This window comes from Marmota monax, unplaced genomic scaffold (genome assembly GCF_021218885.2).
Source record: "Marmota monax isolate L192 unplaced genomic scaffold, Marmota_monax_Labrador192_F-V1.1 WCK01_AAM20220418_F8-fsc00209, whole genome shotgun sequence".
Classification (NCBI taxonomy): Eukaryota; Metazoa; Chordata; class Mammalia; order Rodentia; family Sciuridae; genus Marmota; species Marmota monax.
In genome coordinates this window covers 2,540,248-2,564,154 of record NW_026694493.1, presented here as the reverse complement: position 1 = coordinate 2,564,154, position 23,907 = coordinate 2,540,248, and the positions used below count along the sequence as shown (strand labels likewise).

The 23,907-nt window shown below is 41.8% G+C and overlaps 1 protein-coding gene across 5 annotated transcripts in view; it reads right to left on the bottom strand.

Moving 5' to 3' along the window:
* Positions 1 to 23,907, bottom strand: part of Rgl1 (ral guanine nucleotide dissociation stimulator like 1) — a 262,529-nt gene that overhangs the window by 44,755 nt on the left and 193,867 nt on the right. For all 5 annotated transcript variants that reach the window (XM_046419510.2, XM_046419513.2, XM_046419511.2 and 2 more), the window contains one exon: positions 12,685 to 12,762. In XM_046419510.2, the coding sequence (XP_046275466.1) occupies positions 12,685 to 12,762 (78 nt within the window). The remainder of the gene's footprint in view (positions 1 to 12,684; positions 12,763 to 23,907) is intronic.

The following is a 23,907-nucleotide window of genomic DNA, read 5'->3' as shown; positions in this document are numbered from 1 at the left end:
GAACACTTAAATTTTTGAATTGAAGTACAAGTAGGAAGAGAATTAAAGTGCTGTTTTCCCTACTGTGTACATCTCTGTTTCACTAATGTGGACTATAAGGCATTTGGAATTTAGATATCAGATTATCTACATCCAAAACAGATGGCATAAAACTATCAAATGAAAGGTACAGAAATAATCTAACAGTCTAAATATTTAGTCCAGATTAAATAAAAGTATAAACAAAAATTTTATTTTCTTCCAGGAAACTGGAAGAAAGCAATCTGGGATCTAGGTTTAATTGAAAATATGAGTAAAATGAAATCAATGGACTTATATTTTGAAGGCCTCACATTGTATTAATTATTTCTTTTTTTCTTCACAAAAACCAAGTATCATGAATTAAAGAAAAAAATGATAAAGCACCATTCTCATACTTCCTTTTTATAAGGAATAGTTTTCCTTTCTATCTAATAAGCAGTGAGCCCAGAACTCTGACAGGCACGTAGGTGGAGTGACAGACTAGAACACTGGGAAACCTGACATTTGAATACATCAAGTCAACCCTTACAGAACGCTGTTGTGCTTCTCAAAAAAAGGGTGAATTGATCTAATTGCCACTACTCCCATACTATTTCAGTGTCTTCCAATGACACTGATGGAAACAGATGCGGAGAGGTGGTAATTCACTCCACATGTAAAAGTTAAAAGGGGCATTGGTCTAACGATGAGACAGATAGCCCAGTGACCCCTCAGAACTTCACAACTTAAAAGAACTTCCATACAGAAAGCCAAAATTATAGCAAGATCAATGATACTCATATATCATTGGCTCCTTACCTGCTCACACTGGCTAATTTTAAAATTACTAAATTCATTATTCATTGAAAAAATAATAAATCTTACAAATGTATATAAACTAAAAAAGCAAAATATCTATTCCCCACTTCATTCCAATCCCATTCCCATGACCCATAAGTTTGTAGTATATCCTTCTAGAATTTTCTGTGAGTATGTACACATATTTAAATACATGTAATATGTATCTGTAAGTCCACTGAACAGTACCATGTAGACCAACTCTCCATTCACCACCTCTAGACAGAGTTTATTGTTTTATGGTTACACAGTATTCCACTTCACGGAGGCTCCATAACTAATTTAAGTATTCTTCCACTGATAGGTAGATTATTTCAGTAATTTCCAATTTCTCATGATTACAGTTATAAGACATGTGCCCTTACTTCTCCCTGGGTACGAGTGTGAGTGGTTCCGCACAATGGGGCCCATGGAGAGCAGCAGCCCCTGAGGCCTGAGGGAGTACTGAGAGGAGGCTTGGTCTGGATCACACTTGTCCTGAGGTGCACATTCTGTCCTCCTCAATCTGTAACCAGCTCTGGGAATCTACTCATTTTGCCCTTTGTGGCAGTGACCTTCCCACAGCTCAGCCTAAAAGACTCTGAAAGTTCACTGCAAAACCAGACACTGAGTTTGCCAGAAGAGCATTTTCACACAAAAGAGGAATAAACGGGAGGAGGAAGAAGAAGCAGAGTAAGGGAAAGACGCAAACTGCACAATAAAATGCAAGGCAGCCCCCTGCCCTCCGAGCCAGCGGTGTTTATCAGCATGCCAGGGAGGGAGGCTTTCTGGAAAGGCCTGGACCCCTGCCCAAAGCTCACAGTAGCTTTATGTTTGCCAATCCTGGGAAGAAACTTTCCGTTCTTGATAGACTAAGAAGTGGATACAAATGTAAGGAAAACATCACAGTCAAACACAATTACTGGACCTTGTTACCCTGCTGGCTCCACTTCTAACAGCTAAGTCACACACTAACCAGAACGGAGTGGAACAATATTGAAGTCACAAATCTTCAGGACAGGTGTGACTGTCAGACCACAGAAGTCACTTGGCTCTGTGCAGCACAAAAAAGGAGACTGGAGAAGGAAGCCTGACTCCTCCCGGGAAGGGCCTCCTGGGAACTATGGCTTCCAGTGGGTCAGTCAGCTCCACTCCTATGTGGAGAGGACACGGAAATGCCTGCCTTCATCCACCTGACACTGATCAGTTGAGATTTTTAATGCCATACTGTCACTGAAGGACATTTTGAGACACCTGAGACAGACATGATTGTTAACAGTCTTACAACTACTTGTCAAAAGTCACAGAAGGGAGGGACTGGGAAGTGTAAATGGCTCAGTGAAATCAATCAACAGTCATGAGAAACAACTCAAAGCATTTGCCACCTGTCACAGAAAGAACGACACAGCGCAAACTATGCCACAAAACGTGTGGCTCCAAGCCCGCTGGAAGAAAGTAACTAATGTGAACAAATACACACGTGGGTGCAAACACACACACCAACTGATGCTCCCTGGAACAGATCAATTCAAAGACATCAGGTTGTAACATTACATTCAAGAGATGATTTCTGAATGACTTGCGAAGACTAAGAAGTAACTTCTGACAGAAAACGGAAAGCTGAAGATTGTGACATGAACTCAGTAAGGAGAGAAGTCCGTATGTGACCTCCTTTTCCAGAGTAATTTTTGGTGGGTTACAGCGAACTCTTCAGTCCTGAGAAGAGGTGTAAATCTGATTAAGCACATGAGGAAGGTGGCCAGGGGCAGCAGCCCAACCCTGACAGCGGAGGGGACACCAGGACGTTTCCCACCTCAGGCAGTCTTGGCAACATAGCAACTTTTCCAACCTGCTGCCACGTCCCGTGGGGAAAGGAAGGCAGGCTCCGACGTCAGTAGGGGAACTCACTCATGTGGCTTCTAAGGCTTTTCCTTCCAGGAAGCAGATTCCTGGGAAGAATTAATTCACTGATGAGGCCAATAATTATTGGCTGCCCTTTATTTTTTTTTATTAAAATTATTTATGTGACAGTAGGGGAGTCCAGGATCCCATGGAAGCTTTTAACTTCAGAGGAAGCCAACTTAGTCCAGGCTTCTGCGAGGACCTTCCTGAGGAAATGATGTTCAAGTTGAGATCTTAAGGATAAGGAAGAGTCAGTGGGGCAAAGACTGAGGCCACAACAACACAAGCAAAGGTCCAGAGGTGAGAGACCAAAACACAGAGCTTTAAAGACCGGTTTAGCTGAAGAACAGGGAGGGGAAGGAGGCAGCACAGTGAGGTGTATTATGCTTGTAGATTTCTAGCCAACCAGAAATCAGCCTTCATACACCTGCTAGATGTCTTGGCTGAGAGGGACAGGGAGACAGAATAAAACTTCCAGGCCCTTGGGGCCCTGTAGGCATGCAAAGCAGAGCAAGAAGGCCTGGGTGAGCACTGAAGTACAGTTATGCTCAAACCACAGATTCTAATAAATGCAGAGATTTTGGGCAAATGTATTAAATCACACAAAAATTCCACAGGTGGTAAAACCCTCTAGAATTGGTGAAATGTTTAATGACTTTTTTTTTTAGGTATAAAATCATCTCCCCCGTAAAGTATCATCTCCAAGTGAAGCAATAGAATAACCATGAAAAAAAGAACTCTGTCTACTTGGAGCTCTTTTTCCTCCCCCAAAATCAATTTGAGAAAATAATTTCTTGTACTTCACCAGCAGCAAAAGAGTAACCTTTTTAGAAAAGCAGCAAAATGTTTTTCTACTTTAGGACATTCTCCCAAAACGCCATCTCCTCATGCAGATCATGAAAAGGTAAGAAGATCTGTGTGGAGGGTGCCTGTCAAGCATGTGGCTGTGGCCTCTGCCAGGCTGAGGGTGGGATCCAATGTACTTTCCCGCCAGGGGTGGAGGCTAACTCAGCCTTGACGCTGACTCTCAGCTGGACTCTCCACTTGTTCTCCTAGTCACAGAACAGTTTTTGTTTCAGGGAAGGTTGCCAGTAGACACTGCTCTGAGACCTCCAGCTAGATGGCTTTCCTGACAAAAGATGATACAGAGCTTTTTGTTTTTGAAAGAATAGAAACATTATTATTATCTGGACTTATCAAGGTCGTCTTGCAATGCCCTCTTACACTTTCCATTGTCACGGTTCTCCACTAGTGGTAAGGAGGGATTAGAATACTGGGAGGGGAAGTGAAAGAGGGAGATAGGACCCGGCAATAAATGCAAACAAAGCCAGAGTCAGATATAAGCATTAAAAGGTAAGGTTAGGGCAGTGGCCCTGGGACAGGTAAAGAAGAGAAAAAGCTCCACAGCAAGGAGGAGTGAGGAAAAGATTCTTAGATGCACAAAAATGCTGAGTAAATGTGGGTGGACAGGGCCAACAGTAAGACGAGATGAGCCTGAAACTAATTACCCAAAGTCAAAGTTACTTACACATCTGTCTCTCATTCCCAAACTAAGTACGTAAGAGAAATATTTTCATTTTTATCAGAGGGGAAGAAGTAGAGGCTCGTGGTATAGAAGTGAAGAACTGGATTAAACCTAAACTCTTTCATTTATTCACTGTATGACCCTGAACATGTTCCTAACCTCCCAAGTTCCTCGTCTGTAAAATGGAAATAATAATAGGGTCATTATGAGAATTTAAAAAGTATATACAGCACTTATCACAGGCATTATTCTTAATATGCAGTCAATAACTTCTAGCTATTACTAGGGGATAAAACACTGTCACACACCAAAATTATGTTTTAGGGTCCTCAGTAACTCATTCTCCAATTCCCCACAGGCTGACAAGGAATTTTTCACATTATAAATAGGCCTCTATTGAAAACAAACTGCAGAGGCCTTCTACGGTTTTCAGCATCAGAATGGAGTTTCCGCTGCAGTATCAGATGCTACAAGGCCCTGAGCACAGGAAGCTGCATGGGCCTGACTGATTTGGTCTTCCTTCTTCTTTCCTCACATCCTTCAACTCATCTCCTTCCCCAGGAAACAAGTCTAACTTCCACATTTCAAAACAGCTGTGTGGGGGACCTTGCTCGTGTGTTCATTCCAATCCAAAGCACCAATCAGGCACGACAGCCTGGATTAAAGAAAACACTGTTAAGTTAAAAGATCTCAGAATACTAAACAATCTAAAATGTCAGTCACAACAGTGATACCACAATCCATTCTCCCGGTACCTCTGTGGCCTTATTACCATGATGTAGGAAAATGTGAGGGATCCCCAATGTTCTTTCTTAAATAAAAAATCTGAGAACAAAAGACCAGAGTGGGAAGCCCAGGTCCTGCAGTGAGCTAGACCTGAGTCCACCCAGTCACTTACTGAGCTTCTTGATCTAAGTGGAATCACACAACAGTGAGGGCAATATTTCCGCATATTTGTGATGGTAAAAGAAATCAAAAGTGCCTAGCAGAGCATCGAACATGGGGTAGGCGGGCACACCACAAACTGCAGCAGCGGGCAGCAAGGGGGCAGTGATATCATTTTCATTGTCTAAAGGCTGCAGGTGAATGGCGTGCCAGACCTGGTCATGATGTCTGAATACCCTCCTCTAATATGGAGGAAAAACCCTCATATGACTTATTTTTCTTTCTTTTTTTTTTAAGAACCATTGATTATTTTTTTTAACTTTTTTTTTCCATTTTTTATTGTTGGTTGTTCAAAACATTACATAGTTCTTGATATATCATATTTCACACTTTGATTCAAGTGGGTAAGAACCATTGATTATTGATGTTTACTCTTCCTCAATTATCAGATCATCGATTTATGCCCAGAAGCTTTCTACCCACAGCTCTTAAATGCACAATTTTAATGACTTCAAAACTAGTTTTTAATTTTCTTTGCCCTGTAGGAAATTTTAAAAATATGAGGAATAAATTTAATAAAATCACATTATATGCATATATAAATATACCACAAGAAATTCCACCTTTATGTATATGTAGGAAGCACTAATCAAAAATAAATAAACAGGGCTGGGGCTATAGTTCAGTTGGTAGAGTGCTTTCTTTGCATACACAAAGCCCTGGGTTCAATCCCCAGCACAATAAATAAATAAATGAAAGGAGGAAGGAAGATCAGTAAAGGAAGGAGAATAGGAGGAGGCTGGAGGGGAGGGAAAGGGGAAAACAGGGTCTGACATGGAGTGAATCAAATTCCATGCATGTATGATTTTGTCAAAATGAACCCGACTACTGTACATACTATAATGCTCTATTAGGAAAAAATGCCAGACTCTTTTATATGGCCTATTACTTCTCCATTTCTCCTTTGGATTTACTTCTACTTTAAAAAAAAAAAACAAAAAACCTTACACATTAATTCTTTTAGATTTGGAGTTTAAAATCTCATTTTTTATCTGTTCTTTTGCCCCTGCTTCTTTTTCCCATTTTTGTCACAATAACTCCAATTAGTCTCAATGGCCTTCTTGGGGTATTTGAATTTTCTGGAATGAATATTGATTGCTAACTCTCTATGAAGAGTTTTCAACACTTTCCACTGTCAAGTTACAGGCATTAAGAATAGCAGCCCACCTTCTTTAACTCATCTCCCTTTCTTTAAAGAGTATCCAATGTCTTGGATTACTACTATTTACATGTCCTTTACCAGTGACTGAAACCTGGTGTCACTATTTAATTTCTGGGAAAAGACTGAAAGAATGATATTTGTACCATGTGAAGTTATGGGAATAAAAACAATTCCAACAATATGAAGCACTGCTATGGCGAAAAGTCTGAGAAAACAAAACCTGGCATTCCAAAAGGGAAGTGATGAGATTCAATTAAAGAAAAGGAAACCGAAGCGATTTCAACATTATAATAGTCATTAAAGGGAAGAAGTGAAGCGTCATTTCCTGAGGAGTTCCAAACCTTTCTTTAAATAAAAGTTTTATGTGTTTGAGAGTGTATGTGTACACACCTATTATAATCTCTTACATTTCTTTTTTTTCTTTCTTTTTTTTTATTTTGGTACTGGGGTTTGAACCCCAGGGCACTCAATCACTGAGCCACATCCCCAGCCCTATTTTGTATTTTATTTAGAGACAGGGTCTCACTGAGTTGCTGAGGCTGGCTTTGAACTTGTAATCCTCCTGCCTCAGCCTCCCAAGCCGCTGGGATTTCATGTAAGCGCCACCGCTTCTGGCTAATCTCATACATTCCTGAGGATGAAGAGTCATGATATAAAAGCCCCATGTGGTTACTATTCCTTCTTTTCATTCTCCTTACTTCTGAATTCAATGACTGTTAATAAATTTGTTCTAAAAAAAGTTTCCTTTGTCTATCTGATTCAATTTGTATTATTCTTAGAATAAATTTTTTTAGAATTTTTTTCAGTTGTAGGTGGACACAATACCTTTATCTTATTTATATGGTGTTGAGGATCGAACCCAGGGCCTCACACATGCGAGACGAGCACTCTACCACTGAGCCCCAGCCCCAGCCCCTCTTAGAATAAATATGATTATTTTATTGTCATCATATGCAAATGTCAGCAGGAGGATGAAAAGGACACACAGGTGGAAGGGACATGAGCAGAGAGATTTTCTTCTGTCATAGGAAATGGATTTCCTGATTCCTGAATAGTGGCCAGCTTAGGGGCACTAGAGAAAATATGGAAGAACCTATTATATACTTCAGTCTCACCCTAACAACAGAAGTAACTGGGTGGCAAAGAGTTCAACATCTGGAACCCTTGGAAGCTGAATTCTTTGCAATTGAAGACATTCTTGTTTTAGAAGCCCCCAGTATTGAACAAAGCCTGAACTGGGCAGACTCAGGACTGGAATCACAAACACTTGTATGTAGGAGTCAACTCTGCCCAACCTGACAGTTTGCTCTGCATGAAGAACACAATCAGTTAGGTCCAAGACACCAGAAACCAATCTTTCTTCTCGACCACTTCAACTGTATCTCCACACTTCTTTAAAGGTTTTTTTTTAATCCTTTGATGGGTTGATTAGATCCATACTTAAAAACACAGGAAAGACTGGTAACTTGGAAGTTTATATAAAATGGAAGGGTCACTATATGATTCACCACAAAAACTAAAAAACCAAACAATGTTTGGGCATTTTTCTGTTCATGGTCAAAGCAAACAGTGAGTCCTTCTCCCTGCTTCCACCTCTACCAGGGCTGCAAACCAAAGGCAAGCACCCCAGAGCAGGATGTTTACTTCTTAGAATCTCACTGGATGCCTGCTGTCTGCTTCCCACCTGAAATCACAAGAGAACAGACTCACGGCAAAGGAAAACGACGGGCACTTGGCCATTCCTTGCCTTACGCACAAGACAGTGCCTCAGCTCGGCTCTTTATTTATACCCATGGTGAGCAGCCGTGATGTCACAATAAATAATAAGCAAACCAAAGCCTGTCTATTCTTCTTCCTTTCAGTTTTTTTAAGTCTGGTTACACAGCCTTTCCAACAGAGAAGAGTGGTCAAGGGTACCTCTCCAAAGTTCAATAAAATATTTGGGCCCTATCTCTGTTTAGGTTTCTGATGTTCATTTTCATTTTTTAAAAAGACAAGAAAAACTAACCAAATTTTATCATGGAACTTGAAAGAACCTCAAAGATTCTATGCTTTAAGCCTTATTCTTTAGATGAAGAATCTGGAACTGAGAGGGGTAGAGAAACTAAGCCAAGGCCACATGGCTGGCAAGTGACAGGGTGACAAACAGAAGCTGGAATCTGAGTTCTCCAGGCAGCTTATCCAGGCATTCCCACCTTCCAGGTGGCTCATTCCAGACCATCTCAGCATTTCATTTACCTAATCATCAAAAAGAAGCTGAATGAATGAATTTCCAAATAAACATGCTTAGATGTACATAAAGGCAGTTTTCACTTGCAGACAACAGCCTCAACATTATAGAGCAGGCACTATTATTACTATGATAATGATTATTACCAGCAAGGCACTACTGATACTGAAGATCAGCTTGTTCTTGCAGGGTGGGGGTTGTCTTGTGCATTCAGGGTGGTTAATAGCTCTCCTGACCTCTACCAACTAAATGTTAGTAGCTTCCCCAATGAAGCTAAGACAAACAGAACGTCTCCCAACATTGCTAATGTCCTCTGGGGGACACAGTCACTCCATTAAGAACCCACGCCATAGCCACTCCTCCTGCACACCTCCGCCACCAAGAAGCCCTCCAGCACTGCCGCAGTCAGATGCCAGAGGCATCCCTGGGGTGGCCGAGAGATGTGAGGAATATACAGATGGGAGAAGCTGCTTCCCTGGTTTCCTCTCAGAAAGACAAAGAGTGACCTGAGCCTACCCAGAAATGGAAAATTCCACAAGGATAACTTGTGAAAAAACAGAGCAAAAAGATAACGATGAAGTGGAATAAAAAACAATTAAAGGAAAAGTGAAAGAAAGGGAAATGGAACGAAGAAAGAGGTCACCAGTAAGATGGGATTTAGACATTCCAGAACTTGTAGGACAGAGCAACCCATTATGAAGTAAAGTGGCATATTCTTATCAGGCGTAATTTTTTAAAAAGGCAGCTCAGTCTGAGGAAAAGGGTCAAGAACTTTCCACCGAGTCACTGTGCAGCTCTGGGAAAGGACCATTGTCCCCAGATGTCAGACCCCTCAGGGGAGTTCTGTGAAGCTCTTTGTTGAAACCTCGTATACTTAAAACTCCAAAGCCCTTTAAAACAGCTTAGCTGGAGTTTCACAGTAGTGTTCCTGGTGTACAAAGAATTTCAGTGGGACTTTGAAATAATGAACATGACTTTTCACACCAGGTTAAAATCAATTTTCTTAACCGCTACTTCCCTAAACGTATTGAATCTCAAAACATCCCCTGGGAAACAAGAAAGCTCTGGATACAGTTCAGACTGTCACTCTTGTTGGAGTGTTCAGGTGGCTAATTGAATGGTAGCTCCAGATTTGACTCAATTCCAAACATGCGGACAGCCACATGCTTATGTCGGATCTGTCCCAGGTCTAGGTTACTTGACAACTTGGCCACTCAGTTCTAACAGTATCTCTTCTTCTGCATACACTCAAATGCCCATTATAAAAAGGATCCTTTAAAAAAAAAAAATTAACATTATAGCTATGCATAGTAGTTGTGTTCATTTTGACAAAATTATACCTGCATGGAATTTGATTTCAATCCCTTTCTCTCCCCGTTCTCCTATTCACCTTCCTCTACTTATCTTTCTTTTGCTATTTATTTATTTTTGATTGGTAAAGTCTCCATAAAGATGGAATTCCCCGAAGTATATTTATATATAACATAATGTGAATTTCTTAAATTCATTCCACATTTCCTCCCCTTTTCCACCCCTCGTCCTTCCTTTGCAATCTCTTTCTTCTACTCCATTGATCTTTCCCATATCAAAAAAGAAAGAAAGAAGAAAAAGAAGAAGAAGAAGAAAGAAAAGCCTCCTTTAAAAAATCATTTTAGTTTTCATGGATAAACAAAAAAAAATTGAACATATCTAGTCCTATGATTTGTAAACTCTAAAGTGCTTAGAAATCACTTCACCATTTTGCTAAAACACAGATTTTAATCCAGAAAGTCTGAGTGGAGCCAGAGATTCTGCATTTCTACCGAGTTCCCAGGAGATGTGGGTCTGTGGTCACACTGAGTAGGAAGGCTCCAAGTTGAGTCCTTTCTGGAAAGCCAGCCCTCTGACGGTACTGTTTCTCTGAGACTGACCTCCCACTACCCTCCAGGAAGTCCAAACTCTCTCACAAGAAATCAAAGCCCTTCAAGACATAATTTCAACCTGGCTTCACCTCCCTGAATTTCTCTCACCCAACACGCACACCACAAAGCGACCACACCAATTCTATGTTGTTCCCCCAAATTCCACGCAAATTCCACCACATTTCCCTGGCCTGGTCCTGCTGTTCCCTCTGCTGGGCTGGCTCCACCCCCAAGTCTTGCCCGTCCTTCAAGGCCCAGCTCGATGTCACCTCCTTCCAGAGGGTCCCCAGCTCTCTAGGAACAATGAAATTGTTCCTCCTGCCACACTGGTACACTTGGCATTCACATTTATATGTCACTGTGTCTGTTTTTCACAATAAAATTATAAAACTACATACACAACGTCTAACTCAGGAGTTTTGTTTACATGGTTGATTCCTGAAGGAAGGAGTCCATCAGACTCTGAGAGTTAAAAATTCTATGGAATTCCCACCCCCTGACTTTTGGCCCCCAAATAAAGGAATGTTGAACCAGAGGTTTGGGGCACCAGCGCATACATCCATCTACCCAAGAACACCACCCCCAGGGCCCCAGCCCTGCATCAGGGTGTTTCCTTAGCATCTCCCCGACCATCCTCATCAGCACAAACATGCTCCCATCTTTAAAAATACACATGTACCGTGAAAAAACTCTCTTTTCTCTCCACATCACCCTCCATCCAGTTTTTTAATTCTCCTCTACAGCAAAACAACTCCTTGCTGCCCCCACTAGGTCCCCTCCGTCCTCTCCTGGCTATACCTGCAGCCACCCAAACTGCACTCACCAAGGGCCGCAGAAGCCGCAGCTCTGCAGAGCCTAAGTCTCTCTCACCTGATCTGCAGGGGCACTATGCACGGGAGCCTGCTGGGGCACAGCTTCCCTTCTTACTTCTCTCCTCCCAGTGCCCCAGAGCTGCTCTATTCCAGTTTCTTCTGCCAGACCCTCTATTTCCCTAACTCTACACTCTGTGGGACCCCAGGCTCAGTCTTTGGACCTTCTGCTCTCTCTCTTCCCTTAGGCCCCACAAAGTCAGTTCCATGGCTTTAAATACCCATCTACAAACTAGTGAAGCCCCAATGCACACCTCAACTCAGACCTCCCCTGAATCTGCTCAGCCAATTAACACGTCCAAGGCTAACTCATCCTCACATGCTCCCCCGGATCCTGATCCTCACCAGCAAGTCTTGTCTCCTGAAGCTGCCTGTTCTATGAGCTGCTAAAACCACAACCCTTGAGCATCCAGGCCTCCTCCTTCTGTCCCATGAAGCCCATCCACTGCAGCACATCCTGCCACCATCGGCCATGCTCCACAGGAACACAGCAGCTGTGGGGTCACTGCTCAGGTCCACACCACCATTAACACTTGCCTCTGCCCTTGCAAGAGTCTAAAACAAGTTCCCTGCTCCCACCTGTGACACATGCCCACTGTCACATCCGCTTTCCACACAGAGCCAGAGCAAACCTTTTCAAATGTAAGTTAGGACACGGCACTTGTCTTAAAACCTTCTAAGTGCTTCTTACCTTCCTCAGAACCAAATCCAGCATCCTCTCCCAAGGCCTTCAAGTCCTCGCGAGATCTGGACCCACTACCTTACATCTCAACCCCTGCAACTGGCCACTGCTCACTCTGCCTTCCTGTTATTTCTCCAACACTGCCCCTGCCTCAGGCCTCTTCCACGTATCCTCCTGGCTCTTCACAAGGCTTAGCCCACACCTCAGTCACCTTATTCAGGTGGTTCAGTGTCACCGGGTCAGAGAGCCCTTCCTGCACCCTATGGGGAATCAAGACCCATCAGGAACCAGCCCCCACCCCACCCTCGCTTTGTCCTTTTCACTTTTTGAGCTTCTTCTTCATCTGTCTTTCCTGAAGTATAAACAGAACTAAGGCCTTTTCATTGTGTTCACTTGTTTATTTGATATCCCTTAGTGCAGGGCCTGGCGAACAGTGGGTGCACAATACTTCTACTGGATAAGTAAATGCATGTTGTTAGAAGACAAAAATAAATAATAAATCTATGACCCTATGCATTATGGAAAAATCATGGCAGCAGCACTCCGAGGGAACAAGGAACTGCACTAACCCACATTCTTTTAAAACATTTCTTAACTGAGGGCTAGTGATGCAGAGGAGAGAGCCACTCACTTCCTGAGCACCGTCCTGGACTCAGATGAACTTTGGCTCCCATCTTCTTCACAGCTTGGGCTTGTCAGGTTTCCATACCTTCAGAGACAAAAACAAGTAAACAGAAACGGTCAACAGCATCAGAAAGCTGCTCTATTCAACTCCGCCAGCATGATAACATCACATTGTTAGAGCAATTAAGGAAAGAAATATTTATGAAATAGCACCAAAAACAATGCAGTATTATCAAGAGATCCTTCAGGATACCCATTATATACTCCGTATATTCTAAACAGAATAGTGTAAATTTAACAACTGCACCATGGAAAACTTTCTCTTAATATTGACTGTTTCTCTGATTTTTCAGACTATAGCAGGTTTTTCCTCTCAGCAGAAGAATCAAATATTACGTGATACAAAACAAGCTGCTTTGTCCTGACATCTGTCACAAGCCCGCTGTATACCCCTGCCCTGTGCATATCTGCTGAGGGATACACGGCTCTGTGGGCACTGCCTCTGCGTTCTAGCCACTCAGCTTGGTCTGAGGCTGGTCTCCTTGAGGTGTCTGTTTGGAGAAGGATCATGGAAATAACTGTGGCCCTCAAGTAAAGGCTGACAGAGAGGAGGGCTGAAGAACTGAGCTCTCAAGCTGCGGCCCAGGGAGAGCAGCTGTGGAGACGTGAGCCAGGCCATCCAGACACAGAAACGGAAGAAGGAGGCCCAGGGATCCAATTTTTGGGAAAGTAATAGGTGCTTAGATTTTAAAATTTGGCTCATTAAAAACTCAAATGTTATTAAACAAGCTGATTATACTATTAGTTATTATTCCAAGTTAACATGTAAGCAAACCAATTTCATATAAGTATGTCTCTCCTGGTTCTGAATGTACATTTAGTAAATTCACACTGAATTCTTAAGGAATCTATCAATATACAATGCCAAGACTATTTCTGCAGTTTCACCTTTCATCCGTAAAGAATTCAGAGTCCCTATAGTTTTATAAGCTGGTAGTCTGTCCCTAGGTTTTAACAACAGAAATTCTATAATTGGTGGGTTTACATTTTTAAAGAGCACACTTTTGTCTTCGACTAATGAGATTAAAGGCCCCAGTACCCTTATGGTTCCTTGTTCCTAGGATTTACAAATCCTTTTTAAAATAAAAGCCCACCATCTGGTTTGACCGACTGCCAGTCCATCTGGTATCCCCATCACCCATCCCATAGGTTCCAGCATGTGCCCTTAAGCACTACGCCACCCCCACCACCTGCTCCTTTCTCTAGTTCATCAGCCTTATGGATTTCTTGGCTTCCTGAAGGTATTTTCCTCTGGTCTCTGCCTTCCCTGCTCCCCTTCATTCTGCCCTACACCTGCCATTTACAGGATTTTCAAGACTACCCTTTGCTCTTCCTGAGATAAAAAAAAAAATTCAGTCAGGTTAAGATTTACTCAAACCCATGTGAGCAAGACAGAATGCGAAATGAGAATCCTAGTAAATAAACAAAGTGTGGGTTTTGGCTCTGTCTTTGGCCACCATCATAGCAAACCGTGTCCTCATGTTCTCTCACGATAGGCTTTGTGGTTTATTAAAGTAGGAAAGGTTGGGGTGGGTGCAGTGAATTGGGGGATCTTGGAAAGCCACTGGACCTCCCATCTATCTGACTCAAGTGACCCTAAACTCTTTTCCTGCCAGCCTTCCATGACCAAATATGCAAGTTAATCTCTTTTTTTTTTTTTTGTCACATTAATTAGTCCATTCTCTCTCTCCCTGCCCCACCCTCATTATTTTGGAAGTAACTTTTATTTTCCAACTGGAAGGCTCAATGAGAGATAGAAATAAAGAAGGAAAATTCTTATAAGGAAAAGATTCTCATTTTATCGTTCCTGATAATTTTCTTTTCTAATAAGTTTGTACTAAAATCTTCCAGATCTTCCTATTCTTTGTCTCTTGCTCTTTTTCTGCATTGTTCAGGCTCGGGGCTGAGGTGCAGGTTTAGATAGCACCAACACCCATCACAGTTCCTCTCCAAGGCTGCAGTGTCAGGATGGATGACCAGATAGTACCAAGAAAGACTCAGCAACCACACTGGTAAGCAAAGTTCTTGCTCACTGATGGACATGGAACCATCTGCAATGACTCAGTGAATCACATGAGTATGTCTCTTGACTACCAGAGTGTCTGCAGGTTCACAACCAGGCTCAGAGTGACCACTCAATAATAACTGGGAGACCTGTCAGAGACACCAACAGCAAGGCACATGTAGCAGAGCAGATGGTCCAACTGTCCAGGCTCAAATCTTACATACATCCTTGACTCTTCACTACCAACCCATCAGGAAGCCCTTTTGTCTGGGCCTTTATTTCTGTTTCCACCCTGGTTCAAACTAGCTTAGACCAATGCAACAGCAGCTAACTAGTCTATTCTCCTGGCTTCTGCCCAGCGGCCCTGTAATCAGATCATGTTAATGCTCCATTCAAAACCCTCCCATGACTTCCATCTGAAAAAAGGCTAAAGTCTTCATCTCACAAGGCCCTAAATGATCTGCCCAGTAGCTCTGCACCTGTCTCTCACAAATTCCCCTTATTCACCCCCTTCCACCCACTGCCCCCAATTCAACAGGCCATACCTCCTCCCACGCCTGTGCCAGTGGCTGGCCCCTCAGCCCACAGGTCTTGGTGCAAATGCTACCTCACTAATGAGGCTTGCTAGTAGGTTGCTCCTTGTTAGCACAGATTGGCCTTTGCAAAAGCACCTTGTGGCCTTATGTTTTTACTAGTTCCCTAGCCTGTCTGTACTTTCATTTCTAAAAGGGCTTTAAGAGAGCTGTGATTATTCAAAATATCTAAAATTAAGACTAAAAAGTTTTAAGATTTTTAAACCTGAGATATTGAAGGTATAAGCAGTATGAAAATGCAAAACTATATACACTATTACAAAGGAGACTTCTGGCAGTAAAATAAAATTAAAGAACCTGTGAACCTCTGGAATTTAACGGACGATTATTTGCCCTGGCACCTTTCTTATTATTAAGGAGAATTAACATTTTACAGAAATGAAACTAGACTAGTTTTGGAATCCAGAGTTCTCTAATGTTCATCTGAGAGTCAGTTTTACTAGATTAAGAATGTTTCTTTGATGTTTCCCTGAACCCGCTTATAGGTTCCCATCAAAAATCAAAGTCAAGTTCAGTTCTTTTATACCAGGGGAGTACAAATGGGGTGTGTATGTGTGTGTGTTTAATTAATGGCAGTAGAAAGCTACAAACTTGTCAACAATGTCACCTCCAATTTCTGCAAAGCCTCCCTAGGATTTGAGATCAAAGCCCCAGTCTTTTAAGAAGGCTTACCAACGAACAACTGCCCCTTTTTAAATGGTAACTTATAAAACTTAAATTAAAATACAAACTGTCAGATGACTTTTGACATGGTTTTCTCTGTTATAACAAGGCAAAAGAAAGATTTACAAACGCCTCCTAAAACACAGCTTTCAACCATTATTTACTGTCACCTAAAAATTACCAAAAAATAAAAGAAAAGAAAAGCCCAACTTAATGTTTAACTGTGTGCTGATATTTAAACAGGAAAAGAATATTTTCAAAAGGGATGTATTCTTTAGAGCCCATGTGGGCAGATAAAATGTTTAATATGAGTTTGAAGGGGAGGACCAGGAACACTGTGGATCAAAGAATCCCTGAGATAAAGTTGTCCCCAGGGGCAGTCTTGCTAGTGGGGGACCATTCTAGCCCTTGTTCTCCAACAGGAAGGTCTCAAGAGCACCAGACAGCATGGGGGTGGTCCTGAAGAACTTCTCAGGCTCTACTTGAATCCCGCAAATGAACCAATAACAATAGCAGTTAACAAACATTGAGAGCTTACTATACACCAGGCACCAGCTAAGTGCTCCATGTGGATTGTCTCATTTGATTCTTATGACAACCCTACACGGTGATGTTATTATTCCAATCTTACAGATAAGAGAGAACTTAAGTAATAAACCATGGAAGACAATAAGGTGGGAATTAGAATCTTGAGTCAAGTTCAAGAGCCTAGCTCTAAGTCACTTCCCTCCCACCCAAGCAAGAAGGTCCTATTACTTATTTTAACTCTAATCCCTCCACCAAACTCTTTAAGGTTGGAAATCTTAAGGCGTTCATTCTTTCACTATTTGATTCCTTTGCTCATTTATTCCTCATTCAATGAAGTTTATTTATGAAGTATTATATCCAGGTATTATTCTAGACATTAAGAAGATAGTAGCAGCTGGGCACTGTGATACACACTTATAATCCCAGAGGCACAGGAGGCTGAGGCAGAAGGATCACAAGTTTAGATAGCCTCAGCGACTTTGCAAGGCCCTGTTTCAAAATAAAATATACAAAGATCTGGAGATGTAGTTCATGGTAAAGCACCCCTGGATTCTCAGTGGTAAGGCACCCAGTACCAACCCACCAACAAACAAACAAATAAATAAATAAAAGAATATAGTAGCGAAACAAACCAAAGTCCTTGTTTTCATGGGGCATACACTGTAGTGGGGCAGGAGAAAGCAAATAATCTAATCATCAGTTATTCTACACTAAGTCAGACAGTGAAAAGTGCAATGGAGAAAAAGAAAGCAGAAAAAGGTGTTTGGGCATGACAGAAGGTCAGAGGTTGCTATTTCATATGGGGTGTCGGGAAGGGTCAATGTGAATGTGATAAATAAGTAGTCTGCAGTAGGTGAAGGAGCAAGCCACACAGATCTCTGAGGAAAGAGCCTTTCAATGTGAGAAGAGCCAAGACAAGGGCTTGGGAACAGTGGCAGGACTGTGCTTTTAAGGGACATCAAGCAGGCCAGCGAGGCGCAGAGCAGAGTAGCAGCGACAGATCGAGATGGCCTGCTGGACCGTGACAGGGACTTTGCTCTTACTCTCATCTAGCTTACTGCTAACTCCCCTGAATCCAGAGCAGGCAGGCAGTAAATGTCTGCAGAGTGAATTAATTTCCTCTCTACTACCACAAATGAAAGAAGGGCTGGAAGGGGAAAGAAAGGAAGGAGATGCTGACTTAGGATGGCGGGAGAACAGAAAGGGGGATAGAGAGCCCACATGAAGTGGCAGCTCAGGGACCTCTGGGAGTCTTTGCTTTTCTATTATGTCCCAGACTTGGAACATCTTAGGCATTTTTCTTTAACTGACCCACAAGAACACAGGTCAGGTATGAGAAAAATGTTCTGAAGTTGACCTTGACAGAGGAAATGACCTGGGTGGAACAGCCTGCAGGTGTCTGGAACACCAAGTGAAGGCGCAGGGAAGACTCTGGACCATATCCCATGGATCTGCACTTGAAATAACATCCTTTGTGGCAGCACCCTCTCCACCCAAGTCCCACCTGAGAGCTGAGGCATGACTGCCACGCCTAGCCTTAGAGAAGTCTGGTTCCCATTCTGAAGCTGGCCACTGAAGAGGAAAACCAAGGTCAAAGAAAGAAGGCAAAACCTCCTCGTTCTCCGTGGAAAGAAGGGACTGAGTGATCCAGCAGAGAACCGTGTACTGTGCTCCTGCTCCTGAGATCTGGGTCTCTAGACAAAGTTTTCCCATGATTAGAAAAAGTTAGAAGACCACAACAAACTGCCCTCCCCCACACACTCTAGGCCTTTGCTGTGAAGCCTGCCCCCACCCACTGTCCTTGCCCTTCCATCTTCCACATTATCTCAGTGGCTCCCCAACACCCAGCAGTGAAGGCAACATTGACAGCAAAAGATACTTAACATTCTACTCCTGAAAGGCACGAACTTCTATAAAACTTTCCTGAAAAATAGACCTTTAATCCCAGCCCCAGCCTCAACTGTCAAATAGAAGACCAAAAAAAAAAAAAAAAAAACAACGACAACAACATGATTTTAGAGTCACTATGTACCCAAGATCTTGAAAGAACACAAAAAGGTTATCTCTTGCTGCAACCTGCTTCTTGTCCACATTTAATTATTTCAGTATGATGGCTCTCACACCCTTGACCTAAGGTTTCTTCATGTTCCATACTAAGTCCCTGTCATCTATTTCTTTCTCTGTCCTGTTTTCTGCATTCAGAGCTTGGTGGACCATCAGTGTCCCCTCCTTCCACCTCTAGCTCTTTAGAGTTCTAAGCCACTAACTGCAAATCTCCTCGTAGGCATACTACAATGGTGACAGCTATGATGAAGGAGGACACAGAATAAACAGCATTGACCAAGTGGTCACCACACACTGTTAATAAGCTTAGATTCTTCAGGCTTAAGATGAATTAACACATTACTAACAAATCAATTCAAGCCTGTGGCTCAGTTCTCCCCAACCATATAAAGATGGCATCGCAGAACTCTACAGCAATCTCAGGAAGTATGTTTTGCAAAACCAAATAACAATGAATATGAGTGTGGTACCATGGCATCCCATTATTTTCAAAACTACTTCTCTCTCCTATGCTTACAAAAACTCAATACAGCATCAATTTGTCAAAATTGGTATTTACTGGAAACTTTAGAAGGGGCCAAAGGCAAAAGAACTGTGTTTCCCAGGATTGGGACCCTGAAATATGATTGTTTAAAAAAAAAGTCAAATAAGAGAAAAGTGATAAGAAAAACATAAAATTAACTCAAACAGCTAATCCCTTCCTTTGTAAAGATTCAGAGACATTGTTCTTAAAACCATTAATTTGCTTTAATAAAACATTAAATGTACTATAATTTAATGAAATCCATTAATTTACTTTTCAGAACTACATTTAAGATTTTTGCTCCAATTATAAGCTAGGTGCAGTACCCTCCTCTGATGCACAGTAGCTACCTACATGTCCCCTATCACCCATCCTAGGGACCCTCTGTCTGGAGCATCATAAATCAGGGTTCCTGGATAAATTTACAGAAGCCTGGAAATCCCCTAAATTTTTATGATTTTTTTTTTATTTCTAAAGAAGAGGTTTATAATTTTTAGAAGGCATTTTTTTTTTTTTTAGACTGGGGATTGAATCCAGAGGGGCTCTACACTGAGCAACATCCCCAGCCCTTTTTATTTTTGATTTTGAGAAAGGGTCTTGCTAGGTTGCTTACAGCCTCACTAAATTGTTGAGGCTGGCCTTGAACTTGCAATTCTCCTGCCTCGGCCTCCCAAATTGCTGGGATTACAGGCATGCACTACCACGTCCAGCTTTAGCAGACTCTTAAAGGGGATTAAAATCAACTCATTCTATCAAAACCACTGCTTTAGATTATCAAAGCTGAATTCAAAACTTTTCAGTTACCACTCAGACTATACACATACTTTGTAGTTTCCAAACATAAGCATACTTTTTAAAAACCTGCTGGGCAATTCAGTAGTCCTCTCAAAGAAAAGATAACTGCATGTCCTACTTCCCTTTAAAAAGTGAAAAAACAAGCAAGTGCCACTTCATGGAAACACTTTTATCTCTTAGGTCTTACAAATCCCATTTCAAGAAAAGACAGCTAGCCTGGGTATGGTCTGGGTGACACTTTTGACATTATCCCTTCAACATCTACTGTAACTAAACGGGCAACGCCGTCAGGAAGCTCAGGTTCTGCAGGCACCGCATGTTCCCATACAGAAATCCCATGGTGCTGCTGACTGCGAGTCGGGTCCACTTGGGAAAAATAAAGAGTCACCAAAGACAACCAACCCAGCAGGGAACGGAACTTATTTCCATTTCCCTCATGTGATTATGGTTGGATGTAATTCTAAAACAATACCAGGTTAAAGTTTTCTGGTTAACCTAGAGCAACTGGCAAAGTTACAGGGAGAAAATAGTAACAATGCTTGTTGCACTGAGGCTGGGCCTTTTCTTTCCAGCAATGGTTCCTGCAGCTGAGAACATGGGCCACGGGTGAATAGGCACGAGGGCCTGAACAACAAGGGTGAGGGAAAGCATTGATCTTTGTCATCTTTGAGCTCATGAGTCCATCTCCCTGACAAGAATTCCTTGTTCCTTATCTATTGCTGCTATAACAAATTACCAAAATCTTAGTGGATTTTATAGGCACATAGGTCAGAAGTCCAACACAGGTCTCAGTGAGCTGAAATTAATAAAATGACAGCGTGGCTGAGCTCCTTTCTAGAAACTCTAGAAAGAATGCGTTTATTACCCTTTCTAGCTTTTTGAAGCTGCCTGTGTTCCTTGGCTCATGGCCCCCTCACTCCATCTTCAAAGTTCGCACAGTGGCATCTAATCCAGTTTCTATCCTCACAGCTCATTCCCTGATTCTCTTCTGCCTCGATCTTCCAAATTTAAGGACCTTGTGATTGTACTGTGATTATCTAGATAATGTAAGATAATAACCTCATTTTAAGTCAATGGATTCACTCTAATTTCATCTGCAACCTTAACTTCCTTAGCCATATAACTGAACACATTCATAACATTATTGTGTGAACATCTTGAGGGTGGATGCGATTATTCTGCCTGCCATAGAAATATGCATCAATTACTATAAATGTTTTACCTTCTAAGAGTTTCTGAGCTAAACAGTCCTCCTCCATCTGATAAGGCATAAACCAGCAAGAGTATGAGACTTTTCATGCTCTATAGAGAGTTTACAAGGCTCTTTTCTATTTTATAAGCATTTCAAGTCCCTGAGTTTCTCACAGTCCCTGTGAAAACTCCCCTCCTCTCACAGAGCAGCCTGGAGCTTCATCTTCCTCACATCACATCTGAATCCAGCTTATCATTTGACAATCTGCTTTTTTTTTTAAATCACATGACATATCCAAGGCCAAGGGGGTCAATATCACCCAGACTTGGAGAAAATCTATTTGAACTCATTCACTATAACAAAAATCTTAAGAAATGGCCTTCATTTACTAAGAAATTCTCACCCTAGTCAGGATATCCAGGATGTCCGCATGCATTTTAAGCTGAAAGGAAACAAAGCAATGTGAAGATATCCTGAAAGTTTTCCTGCTAAATAAATGGAATGAGCATCCTGGAGCCAACTGACCAATAAATCTCAATTTTTTTCATGCAATGTAGGACAAAAGACTCATGGTAACCCACTCTTCTTGTTCCATTTGGCCCTGCAGGGAGTTAGGGAGGAGAGTTACTAAAATGAATGGAAAATGGTACGGCACTGCTTTGAAAAACTTTCCTATATAAGCAGTTCAAGTAAAACATTAGTAAACAACTCTTAGAAGAAGCAAAGGATACAAAAATCTCATTTCAATAAGTGTTAATACATAGGAGACCAGCACTCAGAGGTGACTTAATGTCACCAAAATAGCATGCTGTGAGATCCTCCAAATGGGTTCAGTTTCTACTGATAACTCCCTTTCCCTGGACCTGGAAGAGCAGAGGAAGATATTAAGAAATCTTCCCTCCTTCTAAAAGAAAAGAAAGTAAGAGAATCTCCTCACAGCATGCCAGCATGAATCTAGGAATATTTGGCAAGTACATAGTCTAATTCCAGTACTAACTAAAAAACTTAATTATTTTTAAGTGGGTTTAACAAAAAGTAATTTGGAACATATTGTATGCATCTCAAAAATGCTTACCCTGCTTCTCAGACTACAGAATGGATTTGTATTACATGCTTTTTATGGAGAGCTCACTACTACTGCCTCATAGCTCCTTAGGGGAAGAAAAGCTTTTAATACAAATGCACATGCAGTCCTCACAGCTTTGACAGTGATAGCACAGGCTACAGACTGTTTTGTATTTGTCTCTCCTAATAAATGCATGCAGAGGTTGGGTAATGTCTACTGCTGTACCCTCTGAAGTACCTGCTCATAACAGGAATGCACAACAGTCATTATTTATTTGAGACAAATAATTGCCAAGCACCTATTGCAGGTACCATTCCCCTCAGAGGACACGAGTGAAGAAGACAGACATGGTCTCCGAGTAGGAGAGACAGTCAAGAAACAGGCAAGATAGATAAGATGATGTCAAACAATGATAAACGCCATGAAGAAAAAAAACCAGGTAGGGGTAATCTCTTAAGCATTTAATATTTTCCAGCCCTACAGTAAGAATTGCATCTCTATTCTCAAGATTAAACCTGACAATAATACTCTAAATTAGGTGCTATTTTATATTCTCATTTTATACATAAGGAAACTGAAGCTAATAAGATGAATTAACTTGGTTAATGCTGCACAGCAAGTGTCAGACAGCTTTCCACCACTATAACAAATACATAAGATACTCAGTTTGTAAAGAGAAAAGGTTTGTTTTGGCTTACAGTTTTTGAGATTCCAGTCCATGACTGGTTGGCCCCACTACTTTTGGGCCTGTGTTGAGGCATGCATCATAGAAGGCATGCAGGGCTCAGTGAAACTGCTAACCCTGTGGCCCAGGAGCAAAAGAGAGAAGGGTGGGGAACTGGGGCCCACTATATTCTTTGATGGAATGCCCAAAACGACCTAAAGACCTTCCAGTAGGCCCCACCTGTTAACGGTTCCACCTTCCTAAAGCATCACACCAGGGAGCAAACCTTTACTAAAGAGATCTTTGACGAACCCTTGTGATCCAAACTACTCAGACTGAAAACATAAAGTCAAATTCGTTTTCTTCACTCCTTTGCCCACTCTTTACCATTATACTCTATACCTAACACATGAATCTCACGACAAAGAGGCAGGAAACTTGCTTTCCCTACAAAGTATCCTAGAACTCTGAAGAGAAGCATATTTAGCACTTATAACAAAATCCTGGGAAGTAAAAAAAAAAAATTGTTCCAAGCTTTATATTTTATCAACTCCTCTCTATGCTGTGGAAGAACTGGCTTCAACTAGCAAGGGCAGCTGTGTTCTTGCGGGTATGTGATCCCTTGCATATGGAAGCGTTAATACCCCGATGGCATTTAAGGTTACTACTCCATATTTGCAAAAAGCCACCCAGGCTTCCTTGTGGGCTCTCTCCCACCTCTCAAGTTCAGCCACCTGAGGGAGTGCTCATGGAAATCAGATCTTTAGCCTGAGCCCCGTTAATACACAGAAACACTTCAGAATCACTCCAGAAACACAGAAACCAGTGACCTCTGTGGCCCATGGTCTATATAACCACCTAATATCACTGGCCAGCATGCAGTTTAGTTTGGTAAAGCTCTTCAAAACGTCCTCTCCAGTCATCTGTTGTAGAACCCAGCTCTCATATCCCAATGGCTATATCAATTTATCTGCATGCTGTCTTTTTTCATGTCCCTCTCTCTGATCAGACACTTGGTATAAAGAGGGCAGGGGGTGTGGAGACTCATCCACCATCATATACCCAATATATCTTGTA